At 43.2% G+C, this 20,513-nt stretch overlaps 1 protein-coding gene across 1 annotated transcript; it reads left to right on the top strand.

Moving 5' to 3' along the window:
* Window positions 1-568: 568 nt before the first annotated feature.
* Window positions 569-7,625, top strand: LOC109963837 (5-hydroxytryptamine receptor 7). Its single transcript, XM_020606717.1, has 2 exons — window positions 569-1,487; window positions 2,411-7,625. The coding sequence occupies exons 1-2, from the start codon at window positions 913-915 to the stop codon at window positions 3,309-3,311; spliced, it is 1,476 nt and encodes a 491-aa protein (XP_020462373.1). The 5' UTR covers window positions 569-912; the 3' UTR covers window positions 3,312-7,625.
* Window positions 7,626-20,513: the final 12,888 nt, after the last annotated feature.

Here is a 20,513-nt window from a genome sequence, read left to right as displayed (position 1 = left end):
AGTAGAGACATAAGACCGCCTGGGGGCGCTACAATCCAAGGCTATACGGCATTAGTATCCCGCTTGTGGGGTTATCATACAGTACAATAACTGGGCTCAGAAGACAATGATGAAACGCCTCAGGAGCAGTTTGGTTTCCTGAGCTCCAGCAACATAAACCTCAGAAGTTTCAGAGGCGAGGTGAAGGCAGATCGCACCTCTTGTCCTAACACCAATAATTTCATGCTTTCAAATTACAGTGAAAGTAAACAGAAAAATATCTGAAGGGGAGAAATCAGAGAAATCAGAACAGCAGCTCCCTCGCCTTGGTTACATGAGGGCCAATCGATCCTGTGCGTGTGTGTGTGTGAAATGGGTTTAATAACACCTTCGACACCAAAACACGTCTTCTCTTTCAGCAAATACGCACGGCCATCCATGGCACATTTTATCCTTGCCAATATAATTTCAGTAAAATAAACTCCAACAAGGTCCGAGAGATGTTGTTTTCTGTTTATCATTTGTGTGCATGAATAAATACTTGTATATTTGCTGCCCAACGTGCCTTTTGACGTCACGGGTCAACGTTGTCATATATAGGCGGCGAACTGCGGTTTTAAGTTTCAGTGTTTCTGCTCATCAAGTGGGATGGTAGTCAAGGTGGACAACAGCAAATACAATCCTATTTAATAGGTCAGGTATTTTGGGAATATGTCTACGACGCACCACGTGCGTAATGACGGGTATGCCTCGAAATTGAAGAATTAAGGTGTCGAGACTTTCTGAAAGGAAAGAGAGCATCTCCGAGTAGGTTATCCTGAGGGGGGGCTGTGGATAGGATTTCTCACATCGACACCGGCACATCGTGCGCGCCTGTGTCACCACCGGAAGGATCTCCAAGTCCATGGATAAAAAGGAACAGAAGGTACCAGAATGGTTGTTGTGGGAGCGAGTAACGGAACTTTCGGTAGTAGCAACATGAGGTCGTCGATTATGATAGAGGACCGAGCCGGTGGTGAAGATCCTGGCGGCTACACCAACATCATGATCTCGGGGGCTCTTGTGCCCAAGCTGCTGAACATTGCGCAGGGCGCCGCAGAGGCTGCAGTGGCAGCAGCGACGTCTCCGTCCACCTCCAGTCAGCTGCAGGTCATGGAGACGAACGGGACCCGGTGCGGCGAGCAGATCCTGAGCTACGGCCAGGTGGAGAAAGTCCTGATCGGGGGGGTCCTCACCATGCTCACGCTGTCCACCATCTGCGGGAACTTACTGGTGGTCATCTCCGTGTGCTTTGTCAAGAAGCTGCGCCAGCCGTCCAACTATTTGATCGTTTCTCTGGCCGTGGCGGACCTGTCAGTGGCGCTGGCCGTGATGCCGTTCGTCAGTATCACGGACCTGATTGGTGGCCAGTGGATATTCGGACAGTTCTTCTGTAACGTTTTTATTGCTATGGATGTGATGTGCTGCACCGCGTCCATCATGACCCTGTGCGTAATCAGCATTGACAGGTGAGGGTAACTTCTTTCATACCTTGAACAAAGTAATGACTTTTATTCTTGAACGTGGTAAAACAACATGTAGAATAACTATATTCCATAAAACTCCTTGAGCATTAGTTAGAAAGTCAGATTTCAAACTTTATATACAATTAGATTTCTTTTATTGATGGTTTATTCAAGCTTTACATATTAACGTTTTAGAACCAGACAGACCACATGTAGATTTAGGCAGAAGTAGACATTGTGACCATATGGTATTTCTATTTTTAATTTTATGTGTTATGCTCTTACTACCCATCTAATCAGGTATAGCTGAATCATGGAATTAGTGGTAACGGCGTGTTGAGACAGTGGCAGATGTTGGGGTCAGATGTGTCACCTCAGCCCTTTGTCCACTATGCACTAGATCCCTCTCTGACTAAACACCCTGTCTGATTCCAATAAAGGGGGCAGAGAGGGTGTAATACACAGCAGATGACTCCCCAGTTTTCCCAATTCAAAAGTGAAATTATATTGTGATAAACCATTTCTTCTTCATCTTGTTCGTTGCATCTTGAACATATAGTGTATAGATATACTTCTACATGTGCTGCTGGCTGGTATGTGTAGAGTTTTAAGCAGCCTTCTGCCAGTGAGGTTTTGGGGGTTATTAATAGTTTAGTATGTTCTGCTTCACTGGGCTTCACGCTGAAAGGTTTGTTGATCACATATGGTCTTTCTCAGCATCTTGGGGCTTCTCTTTAATAAAATTCCCCAGTTACCCACCTGGGGGCTGTGTAACTTCAGATTACTAATAATCACTTTGCTTAAGGTCATCCCTCTTTTCAAGGTCAAATAAGGCAAGAAAATACATCAAAATGTTGAATAAAATGGCGATTGTTTTTCCCTTCTTGGATATGAAAATGTTGATGTGGACGTATTTTTCTCTGTAGATATTTAGGTATCACAAAACCACTTACGTATCCTGTTCGGCAAAATGGCTGCTGCATGGCCAAGATGATCCTGTCAGTGTGGCTCCTTTCTGCCTCCATCACGCTTCCCCCTCTGTTTGGCTGGGCACAGAATGTCAACGATGGCAGAGTCTGCCTCATCAGCCAGGATTTTGGCTACACCGTCTACTCTACGGCTGTAGCGTTCTACATCCCCATGTCAGTGATGTTGATCATGTACTACCGGATTTACAGAGCAGCCAAACTCAGTGCAGCTAAGCACACCATCACTGGCTTCCCCAGGGAAGGGGAGCACGGTGCAGGGGTGGCTCCACGAGGGGGGAGAGGAGGGCGGGAGGTTCACCTTCCAGCAGAATCAGGAGAAACAGGAAGTGTCGAAGGAACGGAGGTTGAACAGGAAGAGGAAGCTGAGGAGGAGAGCTTGGACTGTGTGGCAGCCGCGTTGAAGCTCCAGCGTGAGGTGGAAGAGGAGTGCAGCACACGTGTCTCCCGCCTCCTCAAGACTGGTGAACACCACCAGCGGCGGAAGAGGAAAAACCAGTCCATCTTCAAACGGGAGCAGAAAGCTGCAGCCACTCTGGGCATTGTGGTCGGTGCCTTCACCTTCTGCTGGCTGCCATTTTTCTTAGTGTCCACCGCCAGGCCATTTGTCTGCGGTGTGGAGTGCAGCTGCGTGCCGCTCTGGTTGGAGAGAACTCTGTTGTGGCTCGGCTATGCCAACTCCCTCATTAATCCCTTCATTTATGCATTTTTCAACCGTGATCTGAGGACCACCTACAGTAACCTCCTGCGGTGCCGCTACAGGAACATCAACCGGAAGCTGTCAGCGGCTGGCATGCATGAGGCCCTGAAACTGGTGGAAAAGCCAGACACTGATGTGTAAAGCTCCCGGTCTGCCTGTCAGTAACTGACAGAGAAAACACCCAGGGGCAATGGCACAGACCCCCACACTGCCACACTGATGATTTCACCTAAGTTGTACCATTATTGCTGAGATCAGAAGAGACAAGGTGCTGTGATTAAATGGAAGCACACGAAGCTCCACAGCCTAAATCTTTTCTTTTGTGGATGGAGAAAAACTGTGTGGAAGTTCAACCCAGTGGTAATTAACTCAGTAGTGACTGCTGCTGTAGATCACCACACCATGGTGAAGTCCACTAGTTGTAGTTGGATGCTGACTCGGTGCATTCATAACCGGATACTGCGCTGCTGGACAGTCTTTTGCAAATGACATCATCATAGAAAGTGAAGGATCTAATCACTGACTTTGTACTTGGTCACCACCATGGATAGAAATCAGTCTGAGCCAAGGAAAACAAAAATGGACAAGTTTTTGGAGTTGACTAAAAGGTCAATGTATTCACCTTGGGTCCCTGTTCATAATAGTGACACTGTTTTTCACTGCTTCTACAGTTTTTCTTCAGATGGACATGACTCATAACAAGTAACAAGACCAGGTTATGATTAAAACTTATATGACGTGTAAAAATCATTGCACACAAGTGAATATTCACAGATTCCCTAGTTCAGAGGTCACAACGGCTCCTTCTGATGATCTGTTTAGCAGAGAAGTTGGAGGTTTTGTTTGTATCACTACATGTATGTGTTGAATGTGCCAAAACCTGAAGTCATGACCACTTCATTGTTGAAAAAACAGTTATTGATCACCCGCTTTTTTAACCAGATAGATCACATATGAACAGACAAGCACTGAAGATCTAGTATAGTACATGATGGCACAAGGCGACAAGCTGGAGATATAGACGCAAAGAGAAACATGATTATTTAGGACACTTTGAATGTGCTTCTGCCTTTCCCTCAGTTTTTGTCAAAGGTTTGTTTGCGACACACCAGAGTCTCAGTTCAAACTGTTCACCTTGTGTTTTCGACTGTCAGCTGCTTGGCACAATAACCAGCACCTGTCACACACCTTTGAGTGGTGCACAACGTTCATCTAACTGAGCACCACCCACTTCAGGTGAGTGATAAGGGCAAGGACCAATCATAAATACAGAGCAAGCTCTTGTGAAATAACTGCACTGTTCACAGTTTGGAAGAAAACCTTTCATGCATCAGGTTATAGGTTTTCAGAAAACAATTAACTGGTTATTCAAAAGCATTGTCGGTCTTTTTTGATTGGTTATTTAATCAACTAAGGAACAAGTATTATATCTTTCCCCCTTCTACTTTTATCGAGCCTGATCACAGACACTAATTACAGACACAATTGTCTCTTGGGCTTTAATCAAGGCTGAGGCTTGTAAGGAGAAAAGGAGAGATGATAGCAGGTATTTCACTGCTGTTTTCAAGCACCTCTCATAGAGATGAACAGTCAGCTCAGAGCTCCGCTGGGGACGTGCCAGAGCATGTGCACTGGACACGTACACGTATGTGCACACTCAAAGTCCATGCCATACTTTGTGTGCAAGAATGAAGCTTTAATGTGTGTGCTCATTGTAGTACCCTGAACATGACAGCCCCCAGTGCTTAGACCTGTAGTTCTGGCAGCATGCTTTTTTAATACTGTACATGGATTTGTAGCATTGAGGTGTTAATTCTTCTTTCTTCCTATAAGACTGCAGTTTTTGTGTTCTCAGTACTCCACTAATGTGTGATGGCCTTTCCACTACCCTGCCGGTATTAGTACAGTCTGTGCTGCTGAACATTTGTCCTCATCAACTTGAATCTGAACAGCAACCGAGAAGGAGCAACACAGGGTGGTTAGTTGGTTTCAGAAGAATCTCTTTCCACTGAGGAAGTGTGAACGCTGTGGTTAAAACTGCCTCTTTTCTTTTTCTAATCATTAACTAAAGCTGTGCAAGATTTTTTTTTTACTACAAAAAGGCAATCACCATCTGGGACTACAGCAGGTCCCGTAAATGTACCCGGTCAGCAAATGAAATAGTGGCACTGGCTTTGATCGATGATCCATTTAAGTTACAAACTGAAGAACAACGCCCTGAGTGTCCACTAAACAACACAAAGTTCATCCAGAGAACCCTTTTTTAAAATCTAATTTTGCATCAGACTGGGGTTGTAACCGAGCAGGACATGTGGGTGCAAAAGTTCCTCAAATTGTTGTGGAAACCTGGGGTCATGAGCTTGTGAATGTGCCTGAAGGAAGCTGGGCTGAAGGGGGTGAAGGCATCTTCTGTCGTCATAGTCCATGGTTCTGTGTGTTCATGCCTTCAGCCTTGTACCTGGAGGAATTAGTTCATTTTGGGGGCTGTGAGCTAAAACGGTTGAGGACCACTGAACTGTACTCGTTCTGGGCAGTGTGCCACTGGCACGACTCCATTCCCTGTCGTAAAATATATGGAGAGTGGATGCAGTGGATATGTTTCCAAGGGAGCATCCAAACCAGAGGGTGCCCAGAACCTCCGAGGAGAACAGTGTTATACATACAGTACTGTATACATCCATCACAGAAACTAATGAAGTTTATTACGTTTATGACGTTATTACCAACGGGACAGTGGATGAATATGAGTTTTCTCAGTGCTCGTCTGTTTTCTTTTTGAGGTGGAAACCAGATGAGTATAGTCATGATCATTACAAACAAAAACCAAGAACTAAGTGCAGCATGTTTCATATCTGACAGAGCATTTCAGACCATACACATGGCTTTCAGGTGACATTAGTGGCCAGGCACAAGCTGCATCGCTGAGAGGGGATGACAGCAGAGGGGAGATGTTTTAAAGCTAAATTAGAGGTAAAAGCGTATCTAACTGTCCACTGCATCTCGGCTTCAGACAGCCTGACAAGTGTGACTAAATGTGCCCTGCCATTAAAAAGAACAGAGTGGAAAAGCTTTTCTCTGCAGCTGCACTTTCCTGGCTGAGCAGCCGCTGAAGCACTGCAGTGGTCAGAGAAATGCGTCTGGGCAAAGTGGCCAGCTCCACTGATAATGGAGCCCAGTAACACTATCTTCTTTACACTATCTTCATTACCTGTTATCTAATTTTATGTACATGGATTATGTTTTCACAGCTAATTCAGAGGACACGAATGATGGTGCAGGTCCAAGCTGCAGAGGCCGTTAAGATAAAACTGGAATGCCTGTAAAATCTTGCTATAGTTTAAAGATGAAACTGTGAAAAGTGCATTTGACTGATTTTATAATAATTTATTAATATCAGGTCTCAAGATAAATCTAAGATGTTATAAAATGAAGGCAGAATAAAACACTTCTTTTTTATTTAATAATTTGACATACTTTCTGTTTTATTATATAATACCACAGACCCAACTGATGTCAAACAAAAGGTGTTAAAGGTTTGCTTCCTCAATATTCTCTATGTGAGAAAGCTGACTTAAAATACTCCAAAGAATTAAAGGTAAAACACAATAAATAAATAAAAAATCACAATATTTTTAAAGGTTGATGAAAGGAATTTAAATATTCTGCCAGAACTGAGATACTTTCCATCCTCGATGACCACTGACTTAAAAATAAAGCTGCACTAGTCACTATAGAACCAGAAATGACTGGCATTTAGAGTTTTGTGCCAGTGGATGCTCAGCGTGTTGAGGATGCCTAAACTGCAGTTGTGCCGTTCCAGCGGATTTAATCAGTTCTTTGTAAATGTGCTGTACCAAAGGGGATGTTCTTTCCTGGGATTACACACACAGTACCACACCGATCTTGGACTGCCAGCAGAAACACAGTACACACAACAAGGAACAGTCCTAGGGGGTAGTATTGCTCTTATGTGCAGTTTATGTGTATTGTTTATTGTACATGTGAAGAATACTGTACATACAACAGAGTGAGTACACCCCCGGTCAGTCACTAAAATCTATAAACCTTTATTTTTAATGACAGATTTGATCACCCTGACAAGGATGACACCAGTCTTGTCAAACTCTGTGGTTGGATGTTGTGTCATTCATCAGAGACGTGGCTTTGCTGTTCAGTGTTCTACTTTAAAATGCTTCAGCAGTGTTGTATTGAATTCAAGTCAGCCTCTGCTCCTTCTGTCATCCTACACCTCCCAACCACTGCTTCAGCTGTCTCCACTCATGTTATGATGTCCCCTTTTCATCTTTATGAAGTGTCACAGTTTGGTTTCCTGGTGTTCACAGGTTCTTTTATAACCCTGTCATACAATTAGCCTTAATTGGAAATTACAGGTGCAATCACCTGCTCACAGGTGTACTCACTTTTGTTGCACTGAGTCTATCTATGGTGTCTGTATTTAAATATGCATAATATTAAATATACTTTTTTCTAAAAAATAATGCAAATATTGTAAGGTGGTGCAATTTTGAATCATTTAACATTTTAGCAGCCTACACCGAGGTGTACTCAGTATTGTCGTGTGCTGTATGATTTCAAACAAAGACAGGAAAGGGAGGTGACGCCATCACTGCCTGGGGGACCACAGCTGCATGGATGCAGTGACTCTTTAACCAATGAAATTGCCAGATTCCTTATATAATAACCAACAAACAACCGTAAGACAAGTAGTTGCTGCTGCTGTCATGGTGAAGCCTGGTTGTCCCAGTTTTAGAAACTGATGTTTTTACCTGAATTTGAGGCTTTTTAAATAGCATTGTATCATCAAATAGCTATAACAAGACAACACTGAATCATGCAAACACATATATTTAAAGGTTTTCAGAAAAACAGCAGACCTGTTACGTAGGATTTCATGGTAACGGGCTTGATGCTTCTAAGTCTTCAGCCTTTAGCCCTGTAGTGAACAGACAGCAGCCAGCAATTAATGAACCTTGCAGTGATGAAAGTGTCCTACAAGGCCTGTTTCAGATGTAATCTATTTTACAGCCTGTCCAGTTTTATCTGAGAGCAGAGTGATGAGCGACCGTGTGAAGGAACATTATTTGCTTAAATGAATGATTAAATAGGTTCCACTTGATGAAACAGGGCTGAATCTATTCATTACATGTCTATCAGTGTAAGAACCTTCTTCTCTGTGGGCTCTGAACGTATCCACGCCTGAGGAGAGCACATCTGCAAGATAATAAACCACGGCTAATTAGAAACAACTTGCACCGCACAGTGCACAAGAGCTTTACATTTACACTTGCACAGAAGTAAATCACAAGATTAGTTGTTATTCTCTGGTTGACCTACAAAACCACATTTTGTATTAACACTGATTCTAAATAAACTGAATGTCTGATGTCACGTGCACAGCTTAAATAGAGACGACAAACCACAGCTGTCATCAGACTTTCAATGATACATCTCTGTGGTTTTGGCAAACAGCGCGACTCTTTTAGACAAATGTGACCGTTTTCATCAAACTGACACAATGTTGTGCTTTGTGTAAAAAGAACACATGAAACTGAGCAAAGCATTTGTTTCTCTGTTTCAGACCCCTACATGCACGACGACTAAAACGGTTCACAGATGTTGTAAAAATAAACGAGCCTTGCATGTCCACTCACAGTAGTGATATAAAGGGGCCTTACTACCTCACTGTTGTGAGGTTCCAGGTTTGATCCCCAGCTGACCTGGGGTCGTTCTGTTTGGAGTCTCCATGTTCTCCCTGTGCCTGTGTGGGTTCTCTCCAGGTGCTCTGGCTTCCTCCCACAGTCCAGAGACATGCAGCTCAGGTGGACTGGAGACTCTAAAGTTGTGTCTGGTTGTTTGTCTACACGTCAGCCCTGTGACAGACTGGCAACCTGTCCAGGGGGGACCCCCCCCTCTTGCCCAGTGTCAGCTGGGATTGGCTCCAGCCCCCCACCACCCTATTCAGGATAAGCGGTGTAGATAATGGATGGATGGATGGACAGTAGTCAGATATGAGTTCTGCTTCAGACAGAGACACTGATAAGGTGTTGGAATGTTGCACATTGTAAGTACCAGTATTGTATGAAGCAGAGTCATGCTCCAGGCAGAAATAATTACCAACCATGGACTAAATAATTAACCAGTGGAACTAACAAATAATTAATTGGCTAAACCTCAATGAGCCAGAGAAACAGATTTACACATTTGTGAGGTGAAGCACTTAGTGAGGCTAAATGGTGAAGGCTCTACAACAGCCTCTTCATTTAGCTCAGAAGTCATTTTAAACAGTCACATCTTGTCAGTGTTGCTGAGGATAATTAATACAATCAGCATCTTTATTCTGAAATGCTGCAGAGTAGCTAACTAGCTTTGATTGTAACTGAGGCTGATCTGAAGATTGTTTGGCAGAGGAACACGTTTTGGACACAGTGAAACAACAGGGAGGTGCTCTGACAAACAAAAACATCAGATCAGAATTTTTTCCCCACCTTAACCTTAAATTTAACAGAAGCTACAAAAAAAAACAGCCATTTAGTTTGCATGTTGGCTTTTAAGTTGGCTGCACTGTGTGAGTTCTGCTTTGTGAAGACGTAACATTGCTAAATGTTTGGCATCATTTTATACACCTGACATACTGTGTGTGTTTTATGTGAAGAACAAGATGAGGCTTATGTTCCAGTGTTAGCTGCTACTTCTTAGCTACCCTCTTCTTTTCACTTGGGTTTACAGTGAAAATCATATTTATACAATCTTTGGAGGGCTCCAACTTCAAAAAGGGGGAACAAATAAAAGTAATTAGCTTTTTCTTTTCTGTAGCATTTTGCTGAGAGCCAGAACACCAAGCACATTGCAAACCCAGCTTCTAAATATTTTTGTGAAGGCAGCATAAAATGTCATATTTGACTCCAAGGAGCCAGGTTAGCTGTTAGCTGGCTGGTGCTCCATTAACCAGCATTCACTCTAAACAGTTTGTGTGTTTATAGCTGTCCCCACTGAGGCTTATTTCTCCCTAACCTCTGCCTAAAGCAGCCTTCCCCTGATCTAATGCTCAGATCGGACGGAAACCTGTAAGTCAGTTTTTAGTGATTTATTTCTGCTGTGTCAACTCTCAGTTATCAGTTTTGGTGAAGCTACCCAGGAAGTAAATGTACCAATTAAAGCAGGTTCCTGTTGTGAAACTCCGGTGCAGCGTGTTCACTGGAACTGGAAGTGCAACGACAAACTGTTCAGGGATACATGAGGAAAGTGAGGCAGGTATTGTTGTTTCCTCCCTTCGGTCTGTCGGCTATGATCGATACATGTTTCTTTGCAAATCCATCACTACATTACAGTACATTTCCCTTCCAATACTGAACTGCAGGACAGTCACTGTGAAGGTCTTATGGGTCAAGTGTAGCTGAGTTAATATAAAGAAAATGCTGTGTGGTTTTCACTTGATTTAATAGTTAAAATTGAAACAAACCCTTAAAATCAGCAGAAAACTTTAGATTTTCATGTTAATCAGCATCCACACATTAACACCTGTGAGTCAGTTTTAAGATAATAAGACCTCTTTGTTTCCATCTGTGTCAGAGATCGTGCCTACAGGTGAATCCCCCCCGCAGTGAGTACAGGGTCAAAGGTCAGGGGGGAAGCAGGTCAAGAGCGATACGAACCCAGAGAAAGTAAACGCTGGAGAGTCATGACAGACGTGTTCCTCTACACACAAAGCAGGTGAGTGTGGGCGGAGCTGGGTGGAGCAGGTAGCAAGAGCGGGAAAAGCCGAGCACAGACAGGGAGCTGGGTCTGGGTGGTGACAAAACAAAGACTGGGACTGTGGCACAGAGAATCAAAAGTCACCATCACAGATTCTACCTTTTTGAAGAACAAACAGCAGCACAACGAATGATGAATGAAGACTTTCAACCAGACGTCTTTGACAAAGACTGGTGAGTCACCTCTCAGATGTAGGCACGCACATAAAATAATTTGATTTGTGTCATTATTAAATCAAATGAGATTAGATTCAAAATGTGTGTAATCATGGAGAAAGGCAGCCAAAACATATTAGTGAATAGACAGAGACAGGCTGAGAGAAAAGGAAGACAAAGAAAAGACAGAATGTCGATTCATTTCTCTGTATTTAAGTCATCATAGTCATTCTCATCTGGAGAAAGAAACATGGCGACATCATGGCCAAAGACTGGGACACCATTTTTAACCAAATGTCAAAATTCCTGTTGATCTGCCAAAAACCGCTGCAGTTGAAGATTTATGAAAATCTTCACTAGATATGAGATTACCTTCCATTTTCCCTTTGACATTGATACCATCTGATCATTGTTTAGAAAATGAAATGTCCCGTATCAACAGATCACCATGTGCGTATTAACAGTGCACCATATAAACATAAATATAAGGTGTTAAAACATAATCACTAAAGTTATGTCAGCACTTATTTTAAAGTTGCTTTAACAGCAACATAATGTGCTCAGTCATGTATCATGAATTATATGCAGGAGCATAGCCTCTTGGTGTTTAGCTTGAACACACCAAAACACACACACACACACACACACACACACACACACACACACACACATAGACAGACAGGAAGCTGCAGGACTCCGACACCAACAACAGAGAAGAAAAGGTCTTTTTGAACTCATGCACACCAGCGGAGCTGCAGTGTTACTGTGAACAATGTGTAACTTACTGCAACCCTCTGCACGCTGGGGTAGGCGCTCACACCACCTGGTGTCTCTCTAGAGGATGTCTGCACAGGCAAGGACACAGTGGCCAATCAGAGCGATGGAGATAGCATACAGCGCCATAACTGGCAGCAGTTGTACTACAAGCGCAGCTGAGTGTCATGTGTTATTGTGACAGAAAGTTGCATCAGTTTTGTATATCTTTATCAGAGTGCACTTGTGATCGATGTCTGCAGTGACGCATTGGTTTGTTTGACTCATTTACCACCCAGGGCAGCGTTTCCATGAGCGTCCACTATTGATTCAGCCTTCCCACACTCACACTCAGTAATATAAAGGGTGAGTTCTGCTTTCTGCACAACAGAGCATGCAGCAGGGGGGAAGCTGAAATTTCACACCTACTGTACTGTGCTTTTACACAAAAGAAGAAGTAGACTGTGTGTTTTACACTTTGTTTCCCTGGCAAAGTTTGGCTGTGTGAGCTGCAAAGTGAGAAGTTTGTTTTCCCCAAGTCAACAAGTTAGTGGTGTTGCATGTATGGTGAGGAGGAGGATGAGTGAGAAAGAGTGAGGAAGGGAAGGGACAGAGAGAAGGAGGCTGAGAAAAAGAAGAAGACGAATGTGAGGTAGAGACAGTAGGACCGAGGAGGAGGAGGAGGAGGAGGAGGAGGAGGAGGAGATGTGCTGAGTGAGAATAGAGGGTGGAGAGAAGGGGTGGAATTGTTAAAGAAAGGAGAAGAGGGGAAGGAGACGAGTGAGAGAGGAGGGCTGTGCACAGAAATGCAGCGGTTGGTGGACGGGCTGTCAAACTCACTCAACACTGAATCACTGGCTTTTAGTGTTATTACTATGATGTGAGCCAAGTAGCCATGTTTATATGATGAGTCAAAGACCTGTTAATATGATGAGTCAGTGTGAGGAGGTCACAGACAACTAGCAGTGACTTCATGTGGACAGCCATCACGCCGATTATGTCCTCATCACCGAAGGACCGTTTCATCTTTCATTTATCTTTGGTGGAGGCAGCGATCGACGCCACCTGCTCTCTGTCAGCAGCGCCCGCCAATCAGTCACATAGAACCACAGGTTCAGACACTATGACCGTTACAAAAGTGCTTCCTGATGTGATGCATCTCCCCTCTGGTTAAGGATTAATGACCTTTAGGGAACTAAATCTGGTTGGTGGTGGGTGATATCATCATTGACATTTGCTAGGCAGCATGAGGAAAGCAAGATCTCTGCCAATGCCAGGATTTATTAGCATGAACTTTGTCCACTATCCTCATTTGACCCGGAAGTTGTTTCAGTTCGCCATAATAAAGGACGTCCCAAAGCGGGAGAAAGGATGCTGCCAAGGATCTATTATGCACTCAAGGATACATGAGTGCATCCTTCCATCTGTTACTGATTGACACTCCCCTTTATCAGAAATCAGTTTGTGATTGGAAAATTCACATGAAGGACTGGAGGAAAGTACGTCTCGTCAGTTAAAACGTGTTTCCTCAGTTCCTCTCTCCTCACATTTTTCCTCAAGTTTTATGTGGGTGGAAATATGACACAAGGAAAAGATGTAAGTGAGGAAAATGTTGGTGCATATCAGACACTTGGGATGTATCCCTCGACGTAAACAATGATGGATGTACAATCTTTGTAGATTGTAATAGCCTGTAGTAACATTTGTAAATGTCTCTTGAGGAATGAAATGTTTGTGGTGCCGGTTTGGGCCAACATGAACATTTTAATGGGGGTGTTTTCTCTAAGAGTTCATCTTATTCACGCCGTGAGAGAGAGAGAGAAGTTGTCTCATCTCTAGTGTTTGTGCTAAGCCAGGCTAAAAACATCCATGACCTATCTGTACTAAACTCATTCCAAAGATTCAGATGGAACTTATTCTCCAAAACAAGAGTGTCACTAAACTCTGTCTAATCTTATGTTAAAAAATGGATCAGTTACTGTCAGCAGCGGCCGGCGGCCGTTTCCAGCACGGCAGCTCTGATAATCCCACATCACACTACAGGCACAGTACATGTGTAGCCACACATAGCAAAGTTAACTACTTGCAAAAATGAGTGTAAGAATGAGCTGGTAAAGAGGCAGAGAGGAGCTAAAAGGAGAGTGAATATCACACAGCTCCAATTGAAAATTAGTGGTGTTCTGAAATCAATTAATGCAGTTTGAAAGGGTGATGCTGAAGATACTATTAACACATCCAAAGTCACTTTAAACTGGCTAATACTATGTCCTCGGCGTCACCGCCTACTGGAGTGCTTGACATTACTGAAGTCCCCATGTGGAAGCTTTTATGTCTATTGCTGTGCATCTCAGGAGCCCGTTGTTCAGTCATTAGTGCAGTAGATGTCCATCTGGCAGCGTGTACCGGCACTGAACGCCTCAAACAAACCCTATCAGGAGTCGTCTGAGGCTGCCATTGCATTGTGTTGTTAAATTGTGACCTAATGTGAGGTGTCAGGTCAGAACAGTTTGCCTCTTGTCATCTTTCCTCCCAGTTTTGCCCCATTGAAAACTTCGATCCCATCCCTTCTCATGTTCTTTGTTCTCATCGTTCATCCAGATATTCTCTGCCTTTTTCTGTCTCAATCAAATTTCTGCTGTCGTTGTGCGTCTTTTCTCATTTGCTGATCAGATCTCTTGTTCTGTGCAACTTTCACAATCTCTTACTTCAGCCTCTGGTCTGGTTTTGTAATTCACCACGATCTGTCAGTCTGACACTCATTATCTTGTTCTTGCGTTTTTGTTGCTTGCTACAGTATTTCCATGCATGGCTTTCTTGCACTCATACAATCTGACTCAGCCTCTCGTCCTTGGCTTCTGTCACAATATCTGCTTTTGTGTTGCTGTAATTGTTCCCCTCAGTTTCTCTGTCATTCCCGTGTCACACATTTAATCCAGTTTTCTTTTAGTTTCAGTCTTTTGTATCTTGTACCTCGTTTACTTGAAATACATCTGATTTTCTCTTTTTAGCCTTTTCGTACACTAGTCGTCTCTTGCCACATCTTCAGAAATGAGTTTTCTTTACTTTCTTCTTTGTGCATATTCTCTTCATCCATCCTCTACATCCTGTTCACCTCTTCCTCATCACACACAGCAGTCACAGTGATGTTACGCTGAGCACAGAAGGCTGTTAAAGGAAGGGTGTGATGGATTCAGTTGGACTAATCCCAATCACTGCTGGAATAAAAAACAAACACAACACAACAGAGGGCCTCAGGAAAGAGCCGTCATTCTGATAAATCGCTCTGTACCTCAGTGTAGGTGGGAGGGGAAGATGGTAGTGTGAGTGCTTTCAATGTCACTTTCCAAAAATGATTCAAGTTCAAACTATGTAAAGAAAAACAGCTTAAGTCCTCCAGCATCCACAAGGGTTTCTAAGCAGTGAGGCTGAGTGGAAGCCTGAAGGAGTTTGACAGGAATGAAGTGATTGTTGCTGAGTTTATGCTGACAACAGATGATCAACAAATGACTCAGTAATTTCACTACAACTGGTCACAGACATGCTGATTAAGTGTAGTGACACAAAGTGCAGCAGATATAATGCCGTGGTAAGAGCAGCTAGAAGTGCTCCGCTCTCTGCACCTGTGAGGAAAAGAAGACAAGGAAAAGGAAGAAATGTTAACAGATTCTCTTCCTAATGAAGAAGTAGAGTTTCATTTGGCTTTCAAATAAAATCTTTGGACATGTTTAACAGTCACAACTTTGCGGAGAGAAACTTGGAACAGTGTGACACCTGTGCTGGTATGTGTCCTCACGTCTCCTTTCCAGTTGTGTCAGCTGCAGTGACCACTCAAATGGTCAGACAGGTTGTAAACAAACTCCCAGGTTCTTACCAGGTGAGTCTGGCCAGGCCAGTAGGGAACACTACACTGAAAGCAACAGCTGTCCCAGGGCACAAGATCACTAGGAATGAGTCAGAGTTGTTAGCAGGAGATCGTTGGCAGCCGGTTAAAGATTGAGGAGGTTGTTCAGATTCAACAGCATCAAGGCCACTTCTGAACCAAGACAGGGTACAGTATACGACCACTACACATCATGGCTAAAGGACCAGATAAGTTGTCATAATGATGATCTTTGGGGGTGCTGTTTGCATTTCAGACATCAGCTCAGGATGTGAATCATTTCAGTCTGACTCTTAGCTCTGGTCTGTAGTTCTGCATGGCCATGAACCAAGCTCTGAGCTCTGTGGCTCTACAAGTTTCACACTCCTTTTTTCCTCATCTACATATGAACAGACCTTAAAATGCCTACCAACAAATCATGTGTGATTACCTGCCTCTCGGCTGCATGAAAGCTTTTGCAATGGAGGAAAAGGAGCTTTTAATGACCCTCGTTTCATATTTTCTTTTGTGCAGCTTTCAGGTGCTCATTAATGGCAATATTTAAAACACGAACCTCACTGGCAGTAGGTTTCACAAAGGGGAGTGAACACAGTGGATGATAATATCACAGTGCCAGAGATGCAGATTGAAGCAAAACTACCTAATGCATACTGTAGTTTGTCACACGTCTGATTCACTGCTCTGGATTCTTTGACCAAATATCGACTACATGGCCAAAGTAGGAGGACTTGTTTACTTGTTGTTGGGTTATCTTTCATGGTTTGGGTTAGAACATTCACTTCCAACTGAGGGAAATGTAAAGGGTATAATATCCTTGAAATGAATTACATCGAACATATTGTCCGACCAAAAGCAAAAGTACTTGGACCTGTTTTGAACTGCGTGACGAGCCTGCTGTCAGCCCCCTGATCTCAAACGCTGTTCTGTAAGAACTCTGCATCTTTTATGTGACAAAACAACGCTAAGCAAATTGGAGACTGGCTCCATAATTTGTTCCTGACATCAGACATCTTCTGAACTGTTTCTGATGAAAATCCTATTATGACTGCTGCTCTCTGGCACAGGGAAGGGAAGACTGTGAGTGACTGGCAATAGTCATCTACAGTATGAAGTAATGAGATAAAAGTTACCAGACTGTAACGCCATGTGTCTACGTCCCCCGGGTGTAGCCCTTTATCATTTTATGTTACAAAAATGAAAGAATGGCACTTCAGTATGAGTGTTAAGCTTTTGGCTCAAGTATAAATCCATCTTGAGGCCTTTCATGCAAAAGCATGCACCACCCTTCCATCCATTATCTGTATGACATATCATGAAGAGGGCTGTGGGGGGGCTGGAGCCAGTCCCAACTGTCACTGGGTGAGAGGTGTGGGCGACAGCACTAACCACAGTGCCGTGCTGCCGCCCACCAGACTACCGATGCTGCCTTTATTTTTGCTACAGTACAATAAATACAATAAAGATGATGTATTTTCAGAGCAGGAATTAAAAACTGCTTTAGAAATGATTCTGTTTGTCCTTGAGAACTTTGATTTTATCGATTTTTGAATGAAACAGACTAAAGTTATTATGTCCCTCGTCGGCTAAAACGGTTCAGACGTCCAGCTGTTCATCATAAATGGTGTCAGAGGCCAACAGCACCAGACTGTGAGAATATTTCTGCCCATGGAAATAGCAAACCACTACCGTGACACTGAACAAAGCAACTCAAAATGGAGACTGTGGAGAAGACAATGACGCCTCTAAAAAGCCAGAGCAGCACACCATCTCTGGAACTTAACACTCAATTCATTTTTCAGTTTGTTTGTCTAGCATGTATCTGCTTTTGTGTTGCTGTAATTGTTCCCCTCAGTTTCTCTGTCATTCCCGTGTCACACATTTAATCCAGTTTTCTTTTAGTTTCAGTCTTTTGTATCTTGTACCTCGTTTACTTGAAATACATCTGATTTTCTCTTTTTAGCCTTTTCGTACACTAGTCGTCTCTTGCCACATCTTCAGAAATGAGTTTTCTTTACTTTCTTCTTTGTGCATATTCTCTTCATCCATCCTCTACATCCTGTTCACCTCTTCCTCATCACACACAGCAGTCACAGTGATGTTACGCTGAGCACAGAAGGCTGTTAAAGGAAGGGTGTGATGGATTCAGTTGGACTAATCCCAATCACTGCTGGAATAAAAAACAAACACAACACAACAGAGGGCCTCAGGAAAGAGCCGTCATTCTGATAAATCGCTCTGTACCTCAGTGTAGGTGGGAGGGGAAGATGGTAGTGTGAGTGCTTTCAATGTCACTTTCCAAAAATGATTCAAGTTCAAACTATGTAAAGAAAAACAGCTTAAGTCCTCCAGCATCCACAAGGGTTTCTAAGCAGTGAGGCTGAGTGGAAGCCTGAAGGAGTTTGACAGGAATGAAGTGATTGTTGCTGAGTTTATGCTGACAACAGATGATCAACAAATGACTCAGTAATTTCACTACAACTGGTCACAGACATGCTGATTAAGTGTAGTGACACAAAGTGCAGCAGATATAATGCCGTGGTAAGAGCAGCTAGAAGTGCTCCGCTCTCTGCACCTGTGAGGAAAAGAAGACAAGGAAAAGGAAGAAATGTTAACAGATTCTCTTCCTAATGAAGAAGTAGAGTTTCATTTGGCTTTCAAATAAAATCTTTGGACATGTTTAACAGTCACAACTTTGCGGAGAGAAACTTGGAACAGTGTGACACCTGTGCTGGTATGTGTCCTCACGTCTCCTTTCCAGTTGTGTCAGCTGCAGTGACCACTCAAATGGTCAGACAGGTTGTAAACAAACTCCCAGGTTCTTACCAGGTGAGTCTGGCCAGGCCAGTAGGGAACACTACACTGAAAGCAACAGCTGTCCCAGGGCACAAGATCACTAGGAATGAGTCAGAGTTGTTAGCAGGAGATCGTTGGCAGCCGGTTAAAGATTGAGGAGGTTGTTCAGATTCAACAGCATCAAGGCCACTTCTGAACCAAGACAGGGTACAGTATACGACCACTACACATCATGGCTAAAGGACCAGATAAGTTGTCATAATGATGATCTTTGGGGGTGCTGTTTGCATTTCAGACATCAGCTCAGGATGTGAATCATTTCAGTCTGACTCTTAGCTCTGGTCTGTAGTTCTGCATGGCCATGAACCAAGCTCTGAGCTCTGTGGCTCTACAAGTTTCACACTCCTTTTTTCCTCATCTACATATGAACAGACCTTAAAATGCCTACCAACAAATCATGTGTGATTACCTGCCTCTCGGCTGCATGAAAGCTTTTGCAATGGAGGAAAAGGAGCTTTTAATGACCCTCGTTTCATATTTTCTTTTGTGCAGCTTTCAGGTGCTCATTAATGGCAATATTTAAAACACGAACCTCACTGGCAGTAGGTTTCACAAAGGGGAGTGAACACAGTGGATGATAATATCACAGTGCCAGAGATGCAGATTGAAGCAAAACTACCTAATGCATACTGTAGTTTGTCACACGTCTGATTCACTGCTCTGGATTCTTTGACCAAATATCGACTACATGGCCAAAGTAGGAGGACTTGTTTACTTGTTGTTGGGTTATCTTTCATGGTTTGGGTTAGAACATTCACTTCCAACTGAGGGAAATGTAAAGGGTATAATATCCTTGAAATGAATTACATCGAACATATTGTCCGACCAAAAGCAAAAGTACTTGGACCTGTTTTGAACTGCGTGACGAGCCTGCTGTCAGCCCCCTGATCTCAAACGCTGTTCTGTAAGAACTCTGCATCTTTTATGTGACAAAACAACGCTAAGCAAATTGGAGACTGGCTCCATAATTTGTTCCTGACATCAGACATCTTCTGAACTGTTTCTGATGAAAATCCTATTATGACTGCTGCTCTCTGGCACAGGGAAGGGAAGACTGTGAGTGACTGGCAATAGTCATCTACAGTATGAAGTAATGAGATAAAAGTTACCAGACTGTAACGCCATGTGTCTACGTCCCCCGGGTGTAGCCCTTTATCATTTTATGTTACAAAAATGAAAGAATGGCACTTCAGTATGAGTGTTAAGCTTTTGGCTCAAGTATAAATCCATCTTGAGGCCTTTCATGCAAAAGCATGCACCACCCTTCCATCCATTATCTGTATGACATATCATGAAGAGGGCTGTGGGGGGGCTGGAGCCAGTCCCAACTGTCACTGGGTGAGAGGTGTGGGCGACAGCACTAACCACAGTGCCGTGCTGCCGCCCACCAGACTACCGATGCTGCCTTTATTTTTGCTACAGTACAATAAATACAATAAAGATGATGTATTTTCAGAGCAGGAATTAAAAACTGCTTTAGAAATGATTCTGTTTGTCCTTGAGAACTTTGATTTTATCGATTTTTGAATGAAACAGACTAAAGTTATTATGTCCCTCGTCGGCTAAAACGGTTCAGACGTCCAGCTGTTCATCATAAATGGTGTCAGAGGCCAACAGCACCAGACTGTGAGAATATTTCTGCCCATGGAAATAGCAAACCACTAACGTGACACTGAACAAAGCAACTCAAAATGGAGACTGTGGAGAAGACAATGACGCCTCTAAAAAGCCAGAGCAGCACACCATCTCTGGAACTTAACACTCAATTCATTTTTCAGTTTGTTTGTCTAGCATGAAATCACAACAAAGGGCATCTCAGGACACTTTACAAAGTCAAGTCTAGACCTTATTATTATTATTAGTATTATTATTATTATTGTTGTTGTTGTTGTTGTTGTTGTTGTTAAATCCCCAGTGAGCAAACACTTT

Source organism: Monopterus albus, unplaced genomic scaffold (assembly GCF_001952655.1).
Source record: "Monopterus albus unplaced genomic scaffold, M_albus_1.0 scaffold80.1, whole genome shotgun sequence".
NCBI lineage: Eukaryota > Metazoa > Chordata > Actinopteri > Synbranchiformes > Synbranchidae > Monopterus > Monopterus albus.
The sequence above is the reverse complement of the archived record's forward strand: the minus strand, read 5'-3'. Positions and strand labels throughout refer to the sequence as shown.

Coding starts and splice junctions, on each gene's coding strand:
- LOC109963837 (XM_020606717.1), top strand. CDS start 913: ATGGTTGTTGTGGGAGCGAGTAACGGAACTTTCGGTAGTAGCAACATG. Junction 1,488..2,410: donor TGCGTAATCAGCATTGACAG/GTGAGGGTAACT, acceptor TTTTCTCTGTAG/ATATTTAGGTATCACAAAAC.